Source organism: Siphateles boraxobius, unplaced genomic scaffold (genome assembly GCF_051911475.1).
Source record: "Siphateles boraxobius isolate OS27281-9 unplaced genomic scaffold, OSU_SipBor_1 41, whole genome shotgun sequence".
NCBI lineage: Eukaryota > Metazoa > Chordata > Actinopteri > Cypriniformes > Leuciscidae > Siphateles > Siphateles boraxobius.
The window spans coordinates 7,736,475-7,759,999 of record NW_027509042.1 but is presented as its reverse complement, the minus strand read 5'-3'; the positions used below and the strand labels follow the sequence as shown (position 1 = coordinate 7,759,999).

Here is a 23,525-nt window from a genome sequence, read left to right as displayed (position 1 = left end):
CCGAAGACAATTTGTTCCTACCTTTAACAACTAATATTGCGTCAGCAGACAAACTCTCTACATCTGTATCAACAAGGCAAACGTATTTCCCACCATGATTAAGCTGGATGTTTCGAATCATAAGATCACCAGAAAAGCTCTGTTGGAAAAGTGGAAACACAACATAAAGATTACTGCTTTAATAATTGATCATGTTGTTACAGCACAAGACACCAAACCCTATCTCTAATGCACTAGTTTTATAATAAGTGTGATTATTAATTCATTCATAATACCCAGGCAGCAATACAGAGTTGGTCATGGAATCAACACGTACCAGATGTGGGCCAGATCTGGGCTGACACTGTGTTGCTGTCTGGGTATATTTATGAATCAACACAAAACCTCAAGCACTGTAATTTTTGGCTCGTGCCATTAAATTCTGGTACTATTTCCAAAAATGAGAGAAAGGGAGACGCAAACAGGCACTGTAGACTTGGAATTAAGCCTTTTTACCCGCTATTATTTGATTCACGGAACCGGACACCAGTTATCTTGCCAAGATATTCTACACACGTGTCAGCATATGAGAGAAACTTGAGAAGATGTTGTATTCGTGCTAGGTCTATGTATTCCCGGTGTTTCTCTGCCGCAGTACAGTAAGATTGAGCTTATATACACCACTGAGCAACTTTCAACTTCCTGGTAAGGTAGAAAAACATGTTGCTTGTGTTTAAAAATGAGACGTATACCTCAAACTTACACATGGAACAATCCACTTTCCATATTAAGAAACTATCTCTCGGTGTATACATTCTTGGTACATCTGCATCAGTTGAAAAACATTATTTTCCTTGTAAAGAACATGCCAACTGTACACATTTGAAGTATCGTCATCATTGGAAAATCTCTGCTCAGTGAACGTTGCACACATACTTATTTGTAAAATATAGCTCACCCCATACCTCTGCTCAGCACACATGTACAAACATACTTTGACTTCACAAAATACATTATGCAATTATTAGGAAAATTAAAAAAAGTTTTTTTTTTACATAAACAGTAAATGTTTAGTCTTCAGGTCCTACAAATTAAACAGGATTCAATATAAATTATTTTATGATTCATACCAAAGGTAAATCAAGCATACAATAAAGTTGAAATTGGCATTAGATTGATGAAAAACTAAAATAAAATAACAAATAAGATGCATGAGCAAAGTTTTCACACTAAAGTCAAACCACAATTTTTTTTTCAGATTTATTCCCACATACGTAAGTGGACCAGATCAGAATTGTAAATGTCACATTCAGTGATTTTTACTGTTTACACAGTCATCCAACAAACCAGATATGCCTCACACACATATTTGGGACATTGCAACTGCAACTCTGCAACTGCAGAGATATTTTAGCTTGTGTAACAAAGAACATCTCGGTTAAGTATGTAACCCTCGTTCCCTGAGTAGGGAACGGAGACGTTCCGTCGTGACGACGAATGCGGTTTCGCTTAGAAGGCCTAACAACTTCGAGTATACAAAACAAGCCAATGGCAAAGAAATGCCATGGGTCTGCAGAATTTGCATGGCGCAACTCTGCCCCACCTCGTGGATATAAAAGGAGGACGCCGGCAACATGCAGATATGTTTCTTCGCTGAGGAGCCAAGACTGAACTCAGGTGATCCCCGTGGTACAGCGGAAGTGGCAGGAAGACGGAACGTCTCCGTTCCCTACTCAGGGAACGAGGGTTACATACGTAACCGAGACGTTCCCTTTCATTGTCACTACGAGTTCCGTCCGAGCGTGATCTATTTTTAGCCCAAACACGCCGAGCAGCGTTCACGCCCAACAGCAGAATCAACCAGACTACCACATCCAGAGGAGCACGGGCATTTTCAATGCATCTTTAAAATAATAATAATAATAATAATAATAATAATAATAATAATACATTTTATTTATAACACACTTTTCATCGAAGGATCTCAAAGTGCTACAGGTTAAAAACAATGAAATATAAGCAGTTCTTTGGAAATAAAACATCTAAAAGGTATCAAAAGCTTTGCTAAAAAGAAATGTCTTAAGGCCTTTTTTAAAACAGACAGTGGATTGAGGTGCCCTCAAGGTGTCAGGGAGGGCATTCCACAGACGTGGGGCAGCAGCACAAAAGGCCCTATCTCCCATTTTCCTAAGTTTGGTCCTTGGTATGTGAAGGAGGTTTGAGTGAGTTGAGCGGAGGGAACGGGTTGTGTTTTGTGGGTTGATAAGTTCTTTGAGGTGGGGGTGGGGGCTGGGGGGGCATGTCCATGGATGCATTGATGTGTGAGGAGGGAATCCTTGTACTCAATCCTGGAGGAAATGGGAAACCAGTGGAGTGAGTGAAGAATGGGGGTAATGTGGTCATGTTTCCGCACTCTCATCAGGATCCTAGCTGCAGAGTTTTGGAAGTACTGAAGCCTCTGCAGACTCTTTCTAGGAATCCCAATGAGAAGTGTGTTGCAGTAGTCCAGTCTGGAGGAGACAAAGGCATGTACCAGCTTTTCAGCATCTGCGAGGGAGAGAATGGGGCGGAGTTTTGAGATGTTTCGGAGGTGGTAGAAAGAAGTTTCGCATAGGTGATTTATATGGGCTTAGAAAGTGAGTTGGGGGACAATTTTTACACCAAAATTAGTGACTGTTGGTGAGAGGGGGATTTTGGTGCCAGAAAATGTGATGCTAGTTATGGATGATGATTTGATCTGGTGAGCAGTGCCAACCAGGATGGCTTCAGTTTTGGAGCTATTGAGTTGAAGGAAGTTGTGCTCCATCCATACCTTTATCTCCTCCTTACAATTTGTGAGTTTTGATGTGGATGACTGTGAGGGTGGGGTTTCAGCTGTGGCATTTACATAAAGCTGTATTTCATCGGCATAGCAGTGGAATGAAATTTTGTGACGACTGATGATGTGGCCAAGGGAATGAGGTAGAGGATGAAGAGGATGGGGCCAAGGACTGACCCCTGGGGGACACCACAAGTAACTGTGTGTGGATTTGATTTGGAGTGGCACAGGGAGATGTATTCTGTTCGGTTTGTGAGGTATGATCTCAACCAACTGAGAGCAGTGTCATTTAGTTCAGTAGTGAGGTGGAGCCGGTTTAAAAGAATGCCATGGTCGACACTATCAAATGCAGCAGAAAGGTCCAGGAGGATGAGGAGGGATGGACAGCCAGCATCGGAAGATATGAGAAGGTCGTTTGTGACTCTGACTAGGGCAGTCTCTGTGCTGTGGGCGGAGCGAAAACCCGACTGGAATTTTTCAAAGAGGTTATTATGTTTGAGATGGTCCTGAAGGTGGGTGGCAACTGCTTTCTCAAGGACTTTTGATATGAAGGGGAGATTAGAAATGGGCCTATAGTTGGATAGGATTTCGGGATCAAGAGTGGGTTTTTTGATTAGTGGAGTGATAATGGCATTTTTTAAAACAAGGGGAACGTGACCAGTTTGGAGAGAATTATTTATAACAGCGGTGATCAGGGGACTTAGGACAGTGATATGGGTTTTTACCAGGGAGGTCGGGAGAGGGTCCAGGGGGCAAGTGGAGGATTTCATCTTCCTGATGATGTTCTGCACCTCTTCGGATGAAACCTCAGGGAAAGCAGTTTAAGGGTTTGGAGACAGTATATTTTGGGGGAACTGTTTGGTGGGAGGACCCGAAAGGGCAGAGTGAATATGTGCAGTTTTTGATATGAAGAAGTCCATGAGTTTATTGCACTGCTCTTCTGTAGTGGCAGTAAGTGGGGGAGATTGTGGTATGAGAATATGGTTGATAGTGAAAAAAAGCTGCTTGGAATTTCCTGGGCTGTTACTGATGGCATCGGAGTAAAACTGTGACCTTGCCTCTTTGAGGGACTGTGCATATTTTGTTGTTGCTCCCGATACATTTGTTTGTGGACAGTGAGACCAGAGGCTCTGAAACGCCGCTCAAGGACCCGCCCTGCTGTCTTCATCTTACAAAGCCCATCTGTGAACCAGGGTGCTGAGCGGGTGAAGGTGACTGTTCTTGTTTTAACAGGGGCATGGATGTCCAGGAGGCTGCTCAGATGGCTGTTGTAGTAGTCCACTGCTTCGTCGGCTGATGAAAAGTGTGTGGAAAGATGCTGAAAGTCTGCTGCCAAAAGTTCTGGGTTTATGTTTTTTAGTTTTCTGAAACAGATGTTCCGCTTAGGCTTGGAGAGGCTGGCTGGAGATGGCAAATCCATAGAAATGGCCTTGTGATCAGACACACCTAGGTCATACACCTGCAGGTTGGTGAGAGGGGCAGAGTTAGTAATGACCAGGTCCAAGGTATGCCCCCTGGTGTGTGTTGAGACAGCAACAAGTTGTTTTAAGTTAAAACAGTCCAGTAGCTGTAGAAATTCAGCCGCAAAACGGCAAGAGGGGGAGTCAACGTGGATGTTCATATCACCCAAAATTATAACATCGGCGGAGGATGTGCAGAAAGTTGTGAGGAGATTTGACATCTCAGTGATAAATAATGGGTTTGGTTTTGGTGGTCGGGAGATGAGGAGGAACAGCACAGGGAAAGGGGACTTGCATTTAAATGCAAGGCACTCAAATGAAGACAGTTCAGGTAATGGTTGCAAAGATAGCTCCAGATCGATGCGATGGATGACTGACAGGCCGCCACCACGCCCTGTGCTGCGAGCTTTCTGAAGATAGCTATATCCTTGTGGACAGCTCTCATTTAAAGAAGAGAAGGTGTTTGGTAGGTGCAAGGTCTCTGTAATGCACATATAATCCAGACATTTATCTAGGATATGGTCATGAATGAGGCAGGATTTGTTTGTAATAGACTGTGCATTTAAGAGTTCGATTTTGCTACTTGATGATGCAACAAATCTTTGCACTGGCCGTAGCAGACTGAAGTCCACTCCACGTTTCCCATTCAGCACTTAGTGGTGTTGCCATGGAGACGTCCGCACTACTTAACCGGTGGGAGACAGCACTCTGATGACGTGTGTGTGGAGCGACAGTTCACATTGCTGACCAGAGAGCCGGGATGGTAAGACTTGTCTGTGGGCAGAAAAACTTTCTGAGGGACCTTCTATGGATATAACGCGGACGGCGGAAAAATCCAAGTTGTTTAATCACTGCAAGTGCACGCTGGAGTGAAGAAACTGTTGAGATTCATCAGCTGGTTGACGGAATAACTCAACATAGTGGTGGTGCGTATGGCGGCGTGAAAGCAACGCCAATGAATGATTTCAGGCTTCCTAGATGCACTTCAAGATGGCAGGTACAAACTGAGTCCAGGAGGAGACTTTTCCGGCTGCGGTAGCAGCGGCGATGACCAGTTCCAGGGAGACTCCGAGCAGGTGTTTTGCTAGCGGCAACAGGTAGGCAACCGCTAGACTCGAAAGCTACCTGATACCTAACCAGAAAAGGTCCACAGTTCGGTGGTGCGGGAAGTAAACGTTATTTAAAAGGTACACTGGTTGGTGGCGCGGAAAGTAACGTTATTTAAAAGGTACACTGGCTGGTGGCGCGGATTGCTTAAAAACTTTACTATTTTGGCACGACAGGAGAAGCGGCGAACAGACAGCGCCAGCGTCCTCTCCGTCAGTCCCGTTCCAACCCTCAACCCTTGTGGGCACTAAATTTTTTTTTTTATCCAAAAAAATAATTTCCATCCTCAGACCAAAAACTCTGCATCTATTAGTTCACTAAATGCATGACTGTGTTAAAGTGGGCATTAAAAAGAAGTGCCGCATGCAAACTCTTTTTGTGAGAGGGAAAACTCTGCAGATGCTGAAGCGACCAGGTAGACTAGCAAACCACTGCAGAGATCAGCAGGCATTGTGAAACTCGCTGGGAATCGCCGTCACAGCAACACCTGGAGAGAAGCTCGTCTCGAAGAGTGAAAAGAGATGATCTCAGAATGGCTTGTGGAGTGATGAATACTCTTGGCTCCGAAGCGAAAACATATCTGCATGTTGCCGGCGTCCTCCTTTCATACCCACGAGGTGGGGCAGAGATGCGCCATGCAAATTCCGCAGACCCATGGCATTTCTTTGCCATTGGCTCGTTTTGTATACTCGAAGTTGATAGGCTTTCTAAGCGAAACCCTATTCGTCGTCACGACGGAACTCGCAGTGACAACAAAAGGGAACCTGTTTTCAACAACAATATGTGCTACCATTTTATTATGTAATTATCACCAAAATAAAGGCAGGTGCAAAAATGTTCCCTGTCATGCTATCTGCAGATTACTGCATACTCAGACACTCATCCATCTCTTTAAAAAGGCTCCTTTGCTCTTGAGATATGTGCGGACCTTCATAAACAGCCTCGGTGACTAGCCTCAGGGATTCACTCAGATCCCGCTCTCTCAGACACACAGGAGCTCAGTAAAACACACACACACTGTGGCTAATTGGTAAGACGATACTAATTATTCCACAATTACATAAGCCAGGACCAGGTAAATGAACAAAGAACATGCAGAGTGAGTGAGAGTGAATATTGTTCCAGATAAGCATAAGCAGATAAGTCATAAAGACTTATTTTTAAGTACAGACTTAAGTTTAAATTAAGATACAGCTAAGCATACGACAACACAGCGTGCGAAAGAAGCGAATTAAATTAAATTTAAGACTTTAATTGACAGGGTTTTCTGATTAAATACTATTGTTTTGATGAACCGATATTCACTTTCTAAAAATAAATAATACAATTAAAAAAATAAATAAACATTTTATAAATGCTATTCTTCCTATTAAGATGATAACAAAATATTTAAAATAAAATATATATATATATTTTTTAAAATAAAATAAATGATGATACTTAAGACTGCAGACACAATTTATCTCTGTGTTTCTCACTGGCTTTTGAATAAATTATGCCCAGAAGTTCATAGAAGCTAAATCCTACATATCACATTGATGTCTCTAGTGGTCTACCATCCCCAAACCACAGACCACTACTCAACTTTGTACATAAACGTGTCTGATGCCCTCCATGCTCTCAAAACAGGACCAGCACTTATGTTTGACTGTGTTTTCCTCTCAATCAAGTTCAATTCCTATTTAAAAAAAATGCCTTAAACTCAATTAATATCAATAAAAGAGCCCATTCATCGGTTCAATGGACTCCAAAATTTCAGGTTTGGACATGGAAGACTGTGGAGCGGGTGATGTTTAATTATGGTATTGCACTCATCAGAGGCTGCTGAGATGGAAGGCGTAATCTTTGGGAGCAGAGAAAGTATGGATCCCTGAAAGCCATATCTCATTATAACCCCCATCTGCATATGTCAATGTTATTTTTAAATGCCCTTGAGAGAAGCCCATGTATGAAATTTACGCAGCCACCATCACATGACAATAAAAGGCAGTGCCTGGCCGTGGGTTTGAGTGGCCTGAATCAAGATCATGATAGTGGGCCCAAGGCGTGTGGGTGAAAAATACAATATTTTATTTGTCTTTATTTTATAATAAATAATATTAATATTTAATCATTTATTTTATAATATTCTACAAATATATTTTAAATAAATAAGTTATAGAACTATAATATAATATAATATAATATAATATAATATAATATAATATAATATAATATCCTTTTCCAGCTCGATAAAATTTAGGAAGTTACGATTTGCCTATTAAATGAACCATCTAAAGTCCCTCTCAGAAAGACTTTCAAGAACCTTCAACTGCACCCAGGTTTCAAATCCTTGATTGTAAATGATCAAGAGCTGTTTATTATTCTGTTCAAACCCCTAGCCAACCGAGAAAAAATCTAAACTAAAACAGCAAAATGGAATGTGACAACATAAAGCATTTCTTATAAGGCAGGATTTTAATTCTTTGGAGTCTCCCCTGTGAAGTAAAACGTCCTGTGAAAAAGGGGTAAAATAGGAACAAGACTCTTAATTGATCTGGCCTCTTTCCCTGGTTGAGTTTGTAAAGAACAGCTGTTTGGTATACATGTTGAATCATTCAAATTCAATGTAGGTCAGCAACAGAATGACCCAGAACAAGAAGGCAAAATTCATCCAAAGAATGGGATGAATATCAAACTACAGACATAACATCTGGCAAATCTCTTTGAGAGAGAGCATTCAAAGTCCAAATAGCTTGTTCCTGTCCAGCACAATAATTAGATTAAAACCCAGTTACAGTACTCCAAGTGCTCGTGTTTAAGATGTATTCAATAAAATGAACTGCATTATATGCTGGGTTCTTTGGTCTGATTCAACTTTGAGCACAAAAAACAAAACAAAAAAATGTTACATACAAATTATTTTTTTAGATCTCCGACGACTCAAATAAACTCATCTTACTTTGAATTTGTTAAGAAATTACAAAACGCAATTTATTGTACAGCTTTCTCATGACAAATGTATTGTACTTCATTAAATGGACCATATTCTACGGAGCCCCTAAAAGGACATGGTGAAGAAGAAAAAAATGAGATGGGAGGAACGCTTATTTGGCAATGCTTTTTCATTCAATCGCAAATCTTTCGGGTTCCTCCGAGAAACGCAAACGCAAAAGTGTCTCAGGGGAACGCAAACCTTTTGCGAGAGACCGAAAAAACATAATTTATTATTTTTCCTCCCAACTCATATTTTTTTCCACCCCCATGTCCCCTTATGTGCGTAATACTACAGAATTCTACAAATTCTGAGAATATTTAGTTTTTTATGAAATACACTTGTGTTTACTGCAATTTAGTTATTCATTTCAGACCTATTTGCTACTGTTGCAGTCAAGTCTTTATAAATGATTTGTGAATGTTAGATTATATCTACACAGTACAGTACATCAAACCCTTTTTTCAAAACAGCAAGGAAAATCCTGTTTTCCAAGATACACTCCCTATAAATGTTTCATGTTTGGAGGTGGTGGTGTGGGATGAGGATGTTGAGGTTGCCATATTGCCCTAAAGCCACAATACTCACCCCTCCCACTCGCTCGAAGTGGTTCACGTCTTGATGGAAATCGATGGGCTGACCGTTGAAGGCCCAGGAGAAGGCCACGTCCAAGGCTGGATCAGCAGTCACCTGGCAGAGAAGCACGATGCTCTCCCCCACAGTGATTTCAGTGCTGCTGGGGCCCTGGCTGATCCTCGTGGGCTCTGTTAGTTACAATGCCAACACAGTCTGTCAGTTTAGCTCTGGGATACAAACTAAAGCGAGGTAACTTCTTCTGTGACCAGGCAAATAACAAGACAATCACTCTGTTCCAAAAACCTAGCGAGCTGTCTCTGAAAGGATTTTAAGGCATCATGCTCCCAAACCAAAGGCTGTTCCAGAAGGGTAGGCTGCATAATTATTCTGCATTATAATATTAAAATCCACCACAATAATTGAGACAAATGTCAACTATAAATACACTTATATTTCACTACATAATGAAATGCATCAATAAAAAATATTTTAAAATAGTTAAAAGTCACATTTTAACCCAGACTTTTATGCAAATAATACACTAATACATTCATTTATAATACAAGGCTTGACTGGATGAGCCACATTTGAACTGTTAAATAGTAAACAAGAGACTCAAATAATTATATTGAGGACATGAGGAAAAAATATGTAAATTAATCAGCAATAAAAAAAAACATATTCCAGAGGAAAAACTGGCTTATAACATATTGTATAACATAAACTATGCATACACATATTTCAATTGTTATTTAAACATTATTTATAAATTAATTAAAATATTTTGTAATTTTGTGAGAGACAAAAACTTCCATCAGAATTTTTTTACAATATTTTACCTATATAATGTATTAATTCAAATACTGTATGATTGAGACATAAAAATGATCTGCATGGTAAGAATTACCCTATTGTGATTAATATTATTAATATATGTATTGAAAATTAGTGTATTACATTGCTATGGTCCTGATGAGAAGTAGGCCATGGACTCAAGGCTGTGGGTTAGCAATTTTACCACAGCCTGTGGTGGATTATTGCTGTAATAAATAATCATAATTTCTAGGTATTATACTTAGATTTTTGGCGGCTGTCTTTCCATATGGGGACTATTAATTTGAGAAGAACATAAAGTAGATTTTAATAAGAGCCAAATGAATTGGCAGCATGTCTACTGTGAACAGAATACAGTTGGGTGAAGGCACTTTGTGAGGGAAAGGTCATTTTAATTAAATTACATTAAGGAGGTCAACTGCCGGTGCATGACAAAAACATAATGAGAGAACAATATAAACAAAAGAAGAAAGGGAAACCCTACAAAAGACGTATGGACTCACACAGAGGTCTCAATGGTACATAGCTAATGAGTTTCTTCTGATTTGCCATGAAAATACTGCTGATTAAACCCGTAACCTATGTGATGAACAAAAGTGAGGAATAATATTCATCCTATAGCTTAACGAGGACATAACAATCCACATGGTTAATGGCCACAGCAATTAAGGATGACCTTAACAATGAGTAATTAGCGTAACACGGACTGAACTGTGTGGACGATTGAAGCAAGAGGGCATATGAACTAAACTAGAGAAGAGAATGTTATACGTATAGGAGGCTAACTTAAAGGGCCAGTTCACCCAAAGATAATATTTCTTTTACTCAACTTCATGTAGTTCCAAAGCTGTACAAAACGGCATTTCTTCAGTGAATCACAAAATGAGAAATTAAGACTGTTTTTGCAATTACAGTGAGTATTTTTCATATTTTCTCCTTTTGTATTTCAATCAAATGAGTTCTGAACAACATGATCATGAGTAAATGATGACAGAATTAAACTTTTTTGGTGAACTATTACTTAAATAAGAGTTTGAAAAGATCTCTTAAAGCCTTTAGACATAGAGACTTGACAACAAAAGCTATTTGTCTTGAAACAGAGTAGAGGCATTGTGTGAAACTTCTCAGTCTGCTTGATTATATAAAACAAATCTTATGGTTTGTGATTTTTTTACTTGAAAGGCTGACAGTGATGTCAACAGAAACTTAGAAGAATGAAGATGTCAATTGTCTAATACATTTCTTTAAACAGCTGAAGCAATGCATTATGATAGTGCCAGATGTGGCATTTCATTCAAAGCTAATCATAGTTAAACCATCAAGAGTACAGTATCTGAGTCAACAATAAGAGTGAATTAGTGTATTTCCTGCAAAGCAAAAATGAAGCTATTATTCATCCAAAGCAACTTTATAGTCTAAGGCTAAATGTATGATTATCAAAAGAATCCCAAAACAATTTGAGAGAAATGAAATAGCTTTTTTTACAACAAAGAAATTATATTATGTCTTTGCTTGGAGAATACATTTTATTTATTTTTGTTTGGCTTTTTGCTATTTTTTTTTTTATTGTTATGGAAAATAGAAAAGGTGCACAGCAAATAGTGGGGTGAGAGAAACAGTGGAGAACCCGGATCTGGAAAATATTGCAAGCGGGATTCGAATCTCAATATGCACTAAAACACTTTTGATCGAGAATATAAATATAATGACTCACCAGTGATTATCAGTCTTCCTGTTGTGCTAGCTGTGCCAAACTGATTTTTAGCGATGCACATGTAACTACCTCCATCTCGCTTTGTTACGTTGGCAATCTTAAGAGTTCCATTAGGGAAGAGTGAAATCCTTGAGAGTAATAGATAATTGATAAACATCACAAAAAAATAATCACATGGCCAAAGTCTTCAATGTTATAAAAAATAAACTCAAAAGTTAAATACCTTTCGTTTCTTTGCAGTATCTCAGTCCCTTTTTTCCACAGGCTAATGGCTCTGGGCGAAGCATGTGGTCTGCAATCTAGGCTAACGTCACTACCCGAGCGAGCCTTAAGCACTCGGCTCAAAGGATTCTGGGAGAAGCTGGGAGCAGAGGCTGTAGGAGACAGAGAGATTTAGCCTCAGACTCACACTCAATGGAATCTATGATGAACAGCAATTGACGTTCAAACAGCCTCTGGCAAAAAAAAAGGAAGAAAGCCTTTTAGAAAAGTCTAAAGGACTTAACAAATAAATCTGTCCGCTTCCACTGGCTGCTTCCAGGCCATTTGTCTTTGACTAAACCTACATTTTGCTGTGGCATTCTGTGCTGTATCTTCAAAAGACGCCATTTATTTGACACGGGACTCGTACAAACAATACTGACCAATGCGTTCTGATTAAAATTAATACATTTCAGAATCAATATAGGGGAAATATGAGTTTTGCAATGGAGCACTTAATCACATGGATGTTTTCAGTGCTGCCATGTAATTTGGGCATGGGCTGTGACTACTCAGAGTTTTATCATTCAAATGAAGGATGGAAAGCAGGCAGTGGAAACGCAGAGGTCGTACCAAGCACCATCAGTTCGGCGCTGGAATAAATTATGCCGTGCTTGTTCTCCGCCACACACTGATACATCCCGCCATCTGAGAGGTTTAGCGAGGAGATGGAGAGAGCGCCGTTCTCTATTTGCACTCGGCCCTGTAGACACATACACAAATGATCACAGGTTGCTTGATTTCATGATTGCTTACTGGTCAAAAGTCAAAAGATATGATATTCTGGTCACTAGATATGGTTTGGGTCCCTCCTTCAAAGCAGGGTTATTATAATTAACTAAAACCATAAAAAAAAAGTTATATATTTGTAATAAACTTAAACTTATTTTATGTCAACTAGTTGTCAATGAAACCTCTCGTTTTCATCTAGTTTAACTTGATGTACTAAAATAACTCAAACTAAAATAAAAACTAAGAAAAAAACTATAGGCCTATGCTTAAAAAGTAATAAAATAATGATAAATAAAAGTAATTAATATGACGAAAGCACAACAAAATTACTAAAACTTACAAATGAAAATAAAAAAACGAAATTATAAAAACATTATTAATAAAAATTATAATAGTATTTCAATGATACTAAAAAAAAACACTGCTTTACTGTAAGTCTATGGGATTTTGTTGAAAAAAAAGAAAGAAAAGAAAAGTAGAAATAAAACATTTAAAACGTCCCGGGTTACGTATGTAACCCTAGTTCCCCGAAGGGACGGACGCTGCGTGAAATCGCAGTGGGAACGCCCTCAGCGTGAAGCGTCTGAAGCATGAATGAAATCAGTCAATGGAGAGAATGAGCGTACGGCGAGTGACGTCATCGACCAGGAAGCTATAAATATCCCCTGAGTACACAATACGCCAGCTTAAAAGTTAATGGAGCAGCGACCCAAGGGGATGCCGAGAGTATGGCAGGACACGCAGCGTCCGTCCCTTCGGGGAACTAGGGTTACATACGTAACCCGGGACGTTCCCCTTCAGGGACTACCGCTGCGTGAATTCGCAGTTGGGAACGCAATACCCACATCCCCATACGACCAAATCCCCGTCGTGTGTCATTAGGAGACACAAACCGACGAGAGAACCTGAGCCCCGGGAGTGGAGCTAAGATCGAGGGAATAAAATCTAACGAAAGTGTGCGGTGAGGACCAGCCTGCCGCATCACAAACGTCCTGAAGAGAAGCTCCTGAAAGAAGAGCTGTAGAAGCAGCCATACTCCGGGTGGAATGAGCCCTTACAGCCAAAGGTGAAGGCTGATGGGCCGAACCATAAGCAAGTGGGATGGCCTCGACCACCCACTTGCTCATCCTTTTTCTAGATGCAGGACACCCTTTCTTAGGTGACCCAAACAGACGAACAGTTGTTCCGATCTCCTCCACAGGGCAGCTCTGTGGACGTAAGCATCAAAACCCAAACAGGGCACAGCAAATTAATTTTCTCCTGGTCTGACGTCAGAAAAGGCGGAGGACAGAAAACCTGCAGAACTGTAGGTCTAACTGAAACAGTTGGAACCTTAGGAACATAACCTGGTCTCGGAAAGAGAAAGGCCTTAACCAACCAGGAGAAAATTCCAGGCACGAGGGAGCCACCGAAAGTGCTTGAGTATCTCCAATTCTTTTTAGAGATGAGATAGCGAGAAGAAGGATAGTCTTTAGAGTAAGAAACTTTTCCGAAACTTCCTCGATGGGCTCGAAAGGAGCAAGGGAGAGACCTTCTAAGATGATGGCCAGATCCCAAGCTGGTACCCTCGTGCGAACTGCAGGCCTCAGCCTCAAAGTGACACGAAGGAAGCGAGACATAAGTGGGTGTTTCCCGAGGGAACCTCCACTTGAAGGGGTGTGGTAAGCAGCTAAGGCCGCCACAAACACCTTCAGTGTGGAGTGGGATAACCCTGTGGAGAGACGATCCGGCAGGAAATCCAGGACTGTACCAACCGGGCAGTTAACTGGGTCCTGCTGGCGCTCTCCACACCAAGAGGTGAAAAGTTTCCACCTCGCGGCATATAACTTCCTCGTGGAGGGAGCTCTGGATCGGAGGATGGTCTCAACGACCTCAGCCGAGAGACCAGAATCTATGAGCTGGGCCCCCTCAGAGGCCAAGCCCACAGCCTCCATAGCTCTAGACGGGGGTGAAGGATCGACCCACTCGCCTGAGAGAGCAGATCTCTCCTGATCGGTATCTCTAGGGGAGAGCCGTTGAGGAGAGACACTAGGTCCGCAAACCATACCCGGGCCGACCAGAACAGGGCTATTAGCAGGAGACTGAGCCCGTCCCGGCGAACCCTCTCCAGAACTCCTGGGAGCAGAGCGATCGGGGGAAAAGCGTACAAGCGTGACCTCGGCCACGGATGTACCATCGCATCCAACCCCAGCGGGGCTGGATGGCTGAGAGAGAACCACAGCGGGCAGTGTGATGTTTCTCGAGAAGCAAATAGGTCTACCTCGGCAAGACCGAAATGTTTCCATAGGAGTTCCACCACCTCGGGGTGAAGACTCCATTCCCCGGGCCTCGGCCCCTGTCTTGACAGGATGTCTGCCCCCTGATTTAAATACCCCGGGAGATAAAAGCTCTCAGAGAAAGAATTTTCCCCTGGGACCATAGAAGGATCTGACGTGCCAGTTTGTAAAGCGGGCGAGAACGCAAACCCCCCTGATGGTTGATATAAGAAACCACCGATGTGTTGTCTGTCTGGACAAGAACATGGTGGCCCCTTAGGTCTGGGAGGAAGTGTTTCAGAGCCTGAAACACCGCCAACATCTCTAGGCAGTTTAAGTGCCACAGACGATGATGGTCCTCCCACAGACCCTGAGCCGGGCGACCATCCATGATCGCCCCCCAACCCGTGAGAGAGGCATCTGTCATTAGCATAACGCGACGACAAGGAGCTCCTAACACAGGGCCTTGGGACAGAAACCAAGGATCTTTCCACATGATCAGGGCGTGATGACACCGTCGCAAACTCACGATCATGCGAAGCGGATTTCCCCTCGGGGAGAATCCCTTGGTCCTGAGCCACCACAATATACAGTCTCATGTGCAAGAGGCCAAGAGGTATCACGTTGGACGCAGCTGCCATGAGACCTAGCAGTCTCTGGAACTGTTTTACAGTGGATGACTGGCCTAGCTTGACCTGATCTACTGCAGCGAGAATCAAAGCAATACGAGCAGGTGACAATCGTGCCTGCATCGTCGTTGAATCCCACACTACACCTAGAAAAGTGGTTCTCTGTAATGGAGAAAGAACACTCTTTTTGGCGTTGAGCCTCAGCCCCAGTCACTTGATATGAGCAAGAACGACATCTCGGTGCCAAACCGCCTGTTGTTCCGATTGAGCTAGAATCAAGCAATCGTCTATATATTACAGAAAGCGGATGCCCTGTAACCTCAGCGGGGCTATAGCAGCATCCGTACACTTCGTGAATGTTCGGGGTGACAGTGCTAGGCCGAACGGAAGAACCCGATATTGGTACGCTTCGCCCCCGAAAGCGAACCTCAGGAACTTCCTGTGTTGAGGGAGGATAGATACATGGAAGTAAACGTCCTTTAGATCTATCATGACAAACCAGTCCTCGGATCTGATTTGAACATCCCCAGTGACATACACAGCGCCATGTAACGTACTGGCAGGGAACAGCTGGTCTGGGCACTCCACAACCCTCCTCGGAGGGGGCGAGCGTCCCTCGGGAAATCGCTCGCCGAGTCTCTCTACGCCCTGTGAAGGCAGGGTTAGTAGAGCAGACCCCTGAGGGCATCGGAAAAGACAGGGCACCGTATTCTTGTGCAGTGAACTCAGGTCTTTCACGATAGGGACCACCCTCAGAACCCTGACGTTCAGCACGTCAGGATTTTTTTTTTTTTTTTCCGATGAAGTAGTATCCTAACTCCCTGCTGGGTGGGGGACCCATTCCGCCAGGAACTCTACTAAGGGAACCAGCCTCTCGAGGCTGGCCTCCGGATGAACATCCCGAGTGACAGACACAGCGCCCTGTAACATACTGGCAGGAAACAGCTGGTCTGAGCACTCCACAACCCTCCTTGGAGGGGGCGAGCGTCCCTCGGGAAATCGCTCGCCGAGTCTCTCTACGCCCTGTATAGGCAGGGTTAGTAGAACAGACCCCTGAGGGCATCGAGAAAGACAGGGCACCGTGTTTTTGTTCGGTGAACTCAAGTTTTTCCCGATGGGGACCACCCTCAGAGTCCTGACGTTCAGCCCGTCAGGACTTTTTCGACGCGGCCTTTCTGGCGACAATGACTGTCCTCAGATCAGTCCTGCCCCGAGAAGGCCACGCCGGAGAGCGCCCCACCTCGTCCCTCCAGTTTCTCTGCAGGGGGGCACGAGACGTGACACTCCGCTTCTGCTGTGCTCTTTTGGAAGACGAACTCGACGAAAGACTTTGCTCTGGTTGAACATTCTGCGTGACAGACACAGTGCCCTGTAACGGCGCACCGGCAGGGAACGACTGGTCTGAACACACTAGAACCCTCCTTAGAGGCGGCGAGCGTCCCTCGGGAAAGCACTCGCCAGACCCTTCTACGCCCTGTTTCGGCAGGGTTAGTAGGACGGGCCCCTGAGGGCGCCGGGAGAGACAGGGCACCCTTAAGGGAGGTGAACGCAAGTCTCTCTCGGCGGGGACCCCCCTCAGATTTCCTTTGAGCAGGTCGGCCTGAAAAGCCTGCATAAAAGTCATCGTATGCAAACATGCAGCCGCCTGCCGAGCCACCGAGTAAGCCTTCCCCACCAGCACAGAGGTATATATATGTATTTATTTATTTATTTTTTGGTGGAAGAGCCGGTGCTTTAAGTGAAGACGATGAAGTAGGAGAGAGATAGCTCGCGAGCGTCTCCTCTGACTACAGTATCGTCACATAACCAGCAGATTTAGCACCAACAATGTTACCATAAGCATTGGACTGATTTGTGTAAATTCTGCTTGAAACCGGTCTAACCCAGGTCTTTGAAACCTCAGCATGAAGATCTGGGAAGAACGGTAAGCACCGGCTAGAAGGTTGAGGTCGTGCAGACAGAAATCTATCATCTAGATTGCTTTTAATTCTAGAAACCTGTCTATCAGCTACTCGATACTGTTATTTTTTTTTTTTTTTTTTTTTTTTAGCTTTTCAACAGCCCGAGATAATACATCCATCAAACCTTCTTCATTTGCAGTATAATGTGATAAACTAGTTTTCTCTGATGCAAAACTTTCGACATCCAGCTCCTCAGAACTGGAAAATCTCAATTCAACATCATCATGTGCCTCCACCCGGGCAGAAGTAACCGCCGCAGCGCGTGCTTCCAGAGCCGGGTGAGAGGCACTAGATCTCGTCGGAGATAGCTGAGATAGGGCGGAGCCCGTCTCAACGTCGCCAGCGAGATCCATCTGCGACCCCCAAGACAATCGCCGCCGCTCTGCCTCAACAGAAGCGGGACCCGAGCCTCGGGGAGCTCGCAGCAAATCACTCTCCTCGAAGAGCGATCGCCGCGAGCGCAGAGTTCTCAAGGGAAAACGCTCTTTTTTTCTCATATTGGTTTTTTTATATAAAATATATATAGTGAAAACTCCTGACAAAACAGACAAACACAATCGACAGATTCAGACACACACAGAGCTGCTGAAGTAACTAAAGCTGGCGTATTGTGTACTCAGGGGATATTTATAGCTTCCTGGTCGATGACGTCACTCGCCGTACGCTCATTCTCTCCATTGACTGATTTCATTCATGCTTCAGACGCGTCACGCTGAGGGCGTTCCCACCGCGATTTCACGCAGCGGTAGTCCCTGAAGGGGAACTAAAATCAATCATTTAAAATTTACGTTTTTATTTAAGTGAAATACAAAGGAGAAAGAGGAAAAAATGCTGACCCTCTGCTCTAATGAACAGAAAAGAAACGTTGAACATAACAGTAAAATACTAATGGCCAATTCATTTAGCATGGGCGCCCAGTCGGAAAAGTATGTGAGACAGGAAAGGAGGTGTTGAGTTGATGGTTCTGCTAATGGCATGGCAGACATTTAAGCCTATCGGCTGTTTTTAAGGGCTGACCTCAGCACAAAGAGTCACAAGGAGAGATTGACGTGATGTGTGATGGAAGGGAGGGGAGGAGGTGCGGGTCACTCTCGGCTTGAATGCAGGTCACATCTAATGGAGTCTTTCTGCTGCCTTATAACTGCTTTTGTTTGTTGATGGGAGTCTCTCCTACTTAAGCAGATGCTGGCTTTTTTTTTTTTTTTTACCTGGCTTTTATGTCAGCAATGAGAATATGTTTGCATTGACCTTGAACTACAGTACAGTAAGAGCAGATAAAGCCCTAACGTACCTCAGATATAAGAGTTTCTCCATTCTTCAGCCAGCTATAAGAGGGCTTTGGTTTCCCATTGGCTTTGCACTCCCAAAACAGATTCTCCTCAATGGGCAATGCTGTGTCTGTCGTTGTTTGCAGCCAATGAGGTGTGGCTGTGGAAAGAAAGCACATTGATCAATCAAACAATGGATAAAGGGTAGATGATGGACATATTAAATAATACACATAAATGAAATGTTACACTTGCATATTAAAACCACCCACATTACCCAAGGCTAATAGATTCAAAGGCCTTGATGACAGAAACAATTAAAGTAAAAGTTCACCCAATAATGAAAAATCCATCATTGTTTTTTCACCCTACAGGTCATTTCAAACTTATATGACTTTCTTTCATCTATGCAAAACTAGGAGGAGATGCTATAGGCTTCTCCTGGTTGCTTTTTCCCCATACATTTAAATACATTTCCCCCCCCCATACATTTTACTTAAAATAAAATGTACTTATCCTTAAACTTTTAATGGTAATGTATATAATTTTTCAATGTATACAAGGGCATAACTCCTTTTGTTTGCCATAAATCAGATTCACGAGGGTGGGCAAATGATGACAAAATTTTTCTGCTCTGTCAAAGTTAGATTACTTACAGACAGCAAATCCCACATTCAATTAAATTGCTCTAATCACACAGTGTGACCCCTGAATTATTAATTATCATTATCAGAAAAGGCTGCAATATAAGAATCGCATAAGCTGCTTGCCCACCTCCAAAAAGGCTCGCCATACACTCATTCGCTAGTCTGTATAATATTGACGGCTTGCTTGAAACTCCTATAACAACAAACAATAGACAACCCATTTCACAAGAGCCATGTGAATATGAATCTAACTATTGAAGTAATATGTTCAATTAATAAATCAATTCAATCACACTACAGCACATGCTCCGTTCCGAGCTACAAATCCTTTGACCTCCTTCTGGAAGCTTCATTATCCTTTTGACTGGCAAACACTCCAATGCCACGTACAGAGTCTTGAGATCAATTAACACATTCATATGATTGCATTTCTCTTCACAAATGTTAATTCAAAAACAAACTAGGATAAGACCTATATATCCTTTAAGACCGACACCAATCCAGTGCTTTTCAAACTGCTTGTTTTCTGCACAAAGTCAAATAGTGGAACAGACAATACTTTGGCAAGGCAAACTCCCGTTTTCCTTAATCCTACAGAATAGTTTTTCAGTTTCACAGCATACATGCATATATTCATACAGTCATTGCAAAGACAGAAAATCCAAAAAGACTTCAGAGTGTGTGTTAGATATATGGAAGCTTGTTTCCAACACAGAATAAAAAAATACAAAAGGTAATTGTGACTATTTATCTCACAATTGCACGACTCGAAGACTCTCAATTGCAAATTATAAAGTCTGAATTGCAAGATATAAACTCGTAATTCTGAGAAATAAAGTCATAATTGCGAGTTTATATATTACAATTAAGACTTTATACCTTTTTTCTCACAATTTGAGTTTATATCTGCCAATTCTGACTTTTTTGTGGTAATTGCAAGATTTCAAATCTCAATAAAAACTCGGGATTGTGAGCTGACTTTCTCCCCTTAGAAATGGACCTGATAACTCGCAATTGCAAGTTTATATTTACCAATTCTGAGAAAAAAAAAGTGAATTTCTAGGTGTGTGTTTGTGTGTGTATGTTACGTCTCGGTTACGTATGTAACCCTCGTTCCCTGAAAGAGGGAACGGAGACGTAGTCGACGTGTCGACTGATTGGGATCACGCTTATGGACCCTGTCGTCTTCAAGTACTGTTAAAACAAGCCAATGCACATTGGTGTGCGAGATCTGAACTAGTTGTGAAATAGGAGCCAAGAAGAGCCCGGAGTCAGCGGTGGCCAGCAATAGTGGTGGGGCAGCGAGGTTGAGGACAGGGATCCGGCTCGATAGGCCCGAAGGCGGCCCGGAGCGGGGTCTGAGTGTGGTGCACAACAATTACCTGTCTCCAGGTGACGGCAGGGGGTGCGTGAGAAGGCGTGACCGGGTCCTTGATCCTTATGCTTGCCACTTGGATTGGCAGCGTCTGACACAGGCTGGGTGGCCTGCCTGCAGCTGGCTCCATGCTGAGGCCTGGGTGGAGGCTGCTGCGGAGGCCCAGCAGGAGCCGGAGCGGCGACAGGGGGACACCCTCAGTGACGAGCAGGCGGAGAACTGCCACTGGCAGACGGAGGTCATCCAGCACATCCTGCCCCGGCGGCCCGCTGCTGCCTCCACCCCGCCGGGGCAGGATGTGCTGGATGGCCTCCGTCTGCGCTTGGGCGGCAGAGAACTGTTGGGCGCAGTTGAAACGGCGAAGCACGCACTTCTTTGCCCTCTAACCAACCGTCAAAAAACACAGAAATTATGCTGTTAAAACAGCAGTTTAGAGCCCAGAAGCTTGCGATCACCGCTGCACTTGCGATGTAGAACCACCAGCACTGGGAGAGTCTTCCAGAAGAACACCAACACACTCGCTTGTTGAAAACTTCAACACTCTTCAGAGACATCGACACCGATCGGCTCCGAACGAAAGACAACTGGTGGATGCATCCACTTCCGTATTTATACCCACGCCGCAGGGCGGAGTGTGAGATGCAGATCTCGCACACCAATGTGCATTGGCTCATTTTAACAGTACTCGAAGGTGACAGGCTCCCTAAGCGTGATCCCAATCAGTCGACACATCGACTACATCGAATGTGAGCGACTGAAAGGGAACTATTATTAGCAACAACTACAAAAATCTCCTTGAATCAAGTAAATGTGTTTGTGTGTGTTCCAATTTCAATTCAAAAACTGACAAAGTTTTGAAGCACTCTGATGAACACTCACTTTTTAAAAATTAAAAGAAAAATAATTTGAGGAGAGGATAAAGGTAAAGGGTATACAATTATTAATACAACAATGCCATACATTTCAACTTTAGCTTGACTTTTCATGGAATGCCACTGTGACCTTCTACAATGAGGTGCTCATTGCAGAAGGTCACAATCACATGAATCATGAAATGTCATGTCTCTCAAGGACACAAGTCAAATGAGACACTTGTTATGACATGTCCTCATTGTGAGTTATGACATATATGGCATAGCGAGGTTGTGTGCAGTTTAACGTGCCATAATGACAATAGACAATGTGATAATTATGCCACTCCAGGTAGTATAGAACCTTATAAAACTGTAATAGAATCATGTCAAACTTACAATACCTTTGCTTTCTTTTTGGTAAACATTGAAACATTGACATGACTGAAATATTTTCCTCAAATTTGATTTTTTTTGCCCTAAAATAGCTTCAGTAACAAACGTAAAGATATTTTTCATAAGTAAAATACAAATACATTATTTCAAATAAATAAATAAAGTTCACAATATTAAGTGGCATTCTGTGCTGTCTAAATAATATTTTTTTTATTAAATAAAATAAGATATTAAAATAAAATATTTTTAATAAAATTGATATGGAGGCTGTTGGATCTCCTACAGACTCAAATTAAGTCAAACATAATAATTTATCCTGTGTTCATTTTTCTCAAAAGATAAAACATAAATCATTAAGGTTCTTACTGCAAAAATATAATTATATTTCTATAAAACATGATGAATAAGTAGCTGCAGTATAACTGATGCCACTGTCTACTGATTTATTACTGCAGTTTCAAGGCGGGACAGAACTGCCATATGGCAACAGTCATTTTGTTCAAATTACTGTACATCTTGATGAGACAAAGTTTATCTCTCAACAGAGGCATCTATTTATACTTATCAAATAACAAATTCAAAAGGTAGAAAAAATACACAAATTTATAACAATGAATTTAGGGGAAATTATGTTGACATGGGTGTTTATGATAAAGAGGTATTAAATGGCAAATACATATATCAAAATAACCAAGAAATCAAGGCTGAACGAGAACAACTCACCATGGAAAGACACGCGACCCCTTGCAGCATTCTTTCCACGACTGTTTTCCGCTATGCACTCATACGTCCCTGTGTCCTCTTGTTGAAAACTCGGAATCTCCAGAAGGGCGTTAGAATTTTTTAGTTTGACTTTGTTTGGGAATGAAACGTCACTGGTTCTTCTCCAGCTGATCTTAGGAACTGGACTGTGAAACCGAAGCAAAGCCACCATTAGTAGTTAGACAAATTCATATGTAAGATGCTTTCACCTAAAGCAAATATACTTTTTTAATTAGTATGTTAATTGCCTGGAAAACAAATCCATGACCTTGGCATTGCTACGGTAGAAATTTTTGACAAGCACTTTTATCCAAAGCGACATACATTGCATCCAAGCTACACATTTTATTATGTGTATATTTTGCATTTACATTTATGCATTTGGAAAATTATTTTATTCAAAGCATTCAAGGTTTTTAATCATTAATGTATTCTGTAGGAATCAAATTTACGACCTTGGCATTGCGAGCTTCCTTTTTCTTCCAGCTACAGGAGCTTTTTTTCATTCACACAATTCCATTTGAGGTATTGCTAATTCCAGAATTATGAATTATGGTTAAATGTAAAGTTTGGTGAGTGGAAATCCATTTAGCAGATTCTTTTATCTAAAGTGTCATAAAATTAATTATTGCTGTGCATTTGATCATTTACAATTATTGTTAATAATTATTACCAATGTATAAGTTCAGGGTCAATAATATATATATATATATATATATATATATATATATATTATACTTTTATTCAGCAAGGATGCATTCAATTGATCAAAAGTAACAGTAAAGACTTTTGTATTGTTATAATATATTTCTATTTAGAAAAAAATCTGTTCTTTTGAACTATCATCAAATAATACTCAAAAAATGTATCATGGTATCCACAAAAATATTGAGCAGCACAAAATCTCTTAAAGGGGAACTATGCAG

At 42.0% G+C, this 23,525-nt stretch overlaps 1 protein-coding gene across 2 annotated transcripts in view; it reads right to left on the bottom strand.

The window, feature by feature from the left end:
• Positions 1-23,525, bottom strand: part of cntn3b (contactin 3b) — a 103,013-nt gene that overhangs the window by 18,032 nt on the left and 61,456 nt on the right. For both annotated transcript variants that reach the window (XM_077198079.1, XM_077198080.1), the window contains 7 exons: positions 22,561-22,745; positions 18,592-18,728; positions 12,297-12,426; positions 11,686-11,836; positions 11,463-11,590; positions 8,927-9,102; positions 22-139 (listed from right to left, as the gene is read on the bottom strand). In XM_077198079.1, coding sequence (XP_077054194.1) covers positions 22-139; positions 8,927-9,102; positions 11,463-11,590; positions 11,686-11,836; positions 12,297-12,426; positions 18,592-18,728; positions 22,561-22,745 — 1,025 coding nt within the window. The remainder of the gene's footprint in view (positions 1-21; positions 140-8,926; positions 9,103-11,462; positions 11,591-11,685; positions 11,837-12,296; positions 12,427-18,591; positions 18,729-22,560; positions 22,746-23,525) is intronic.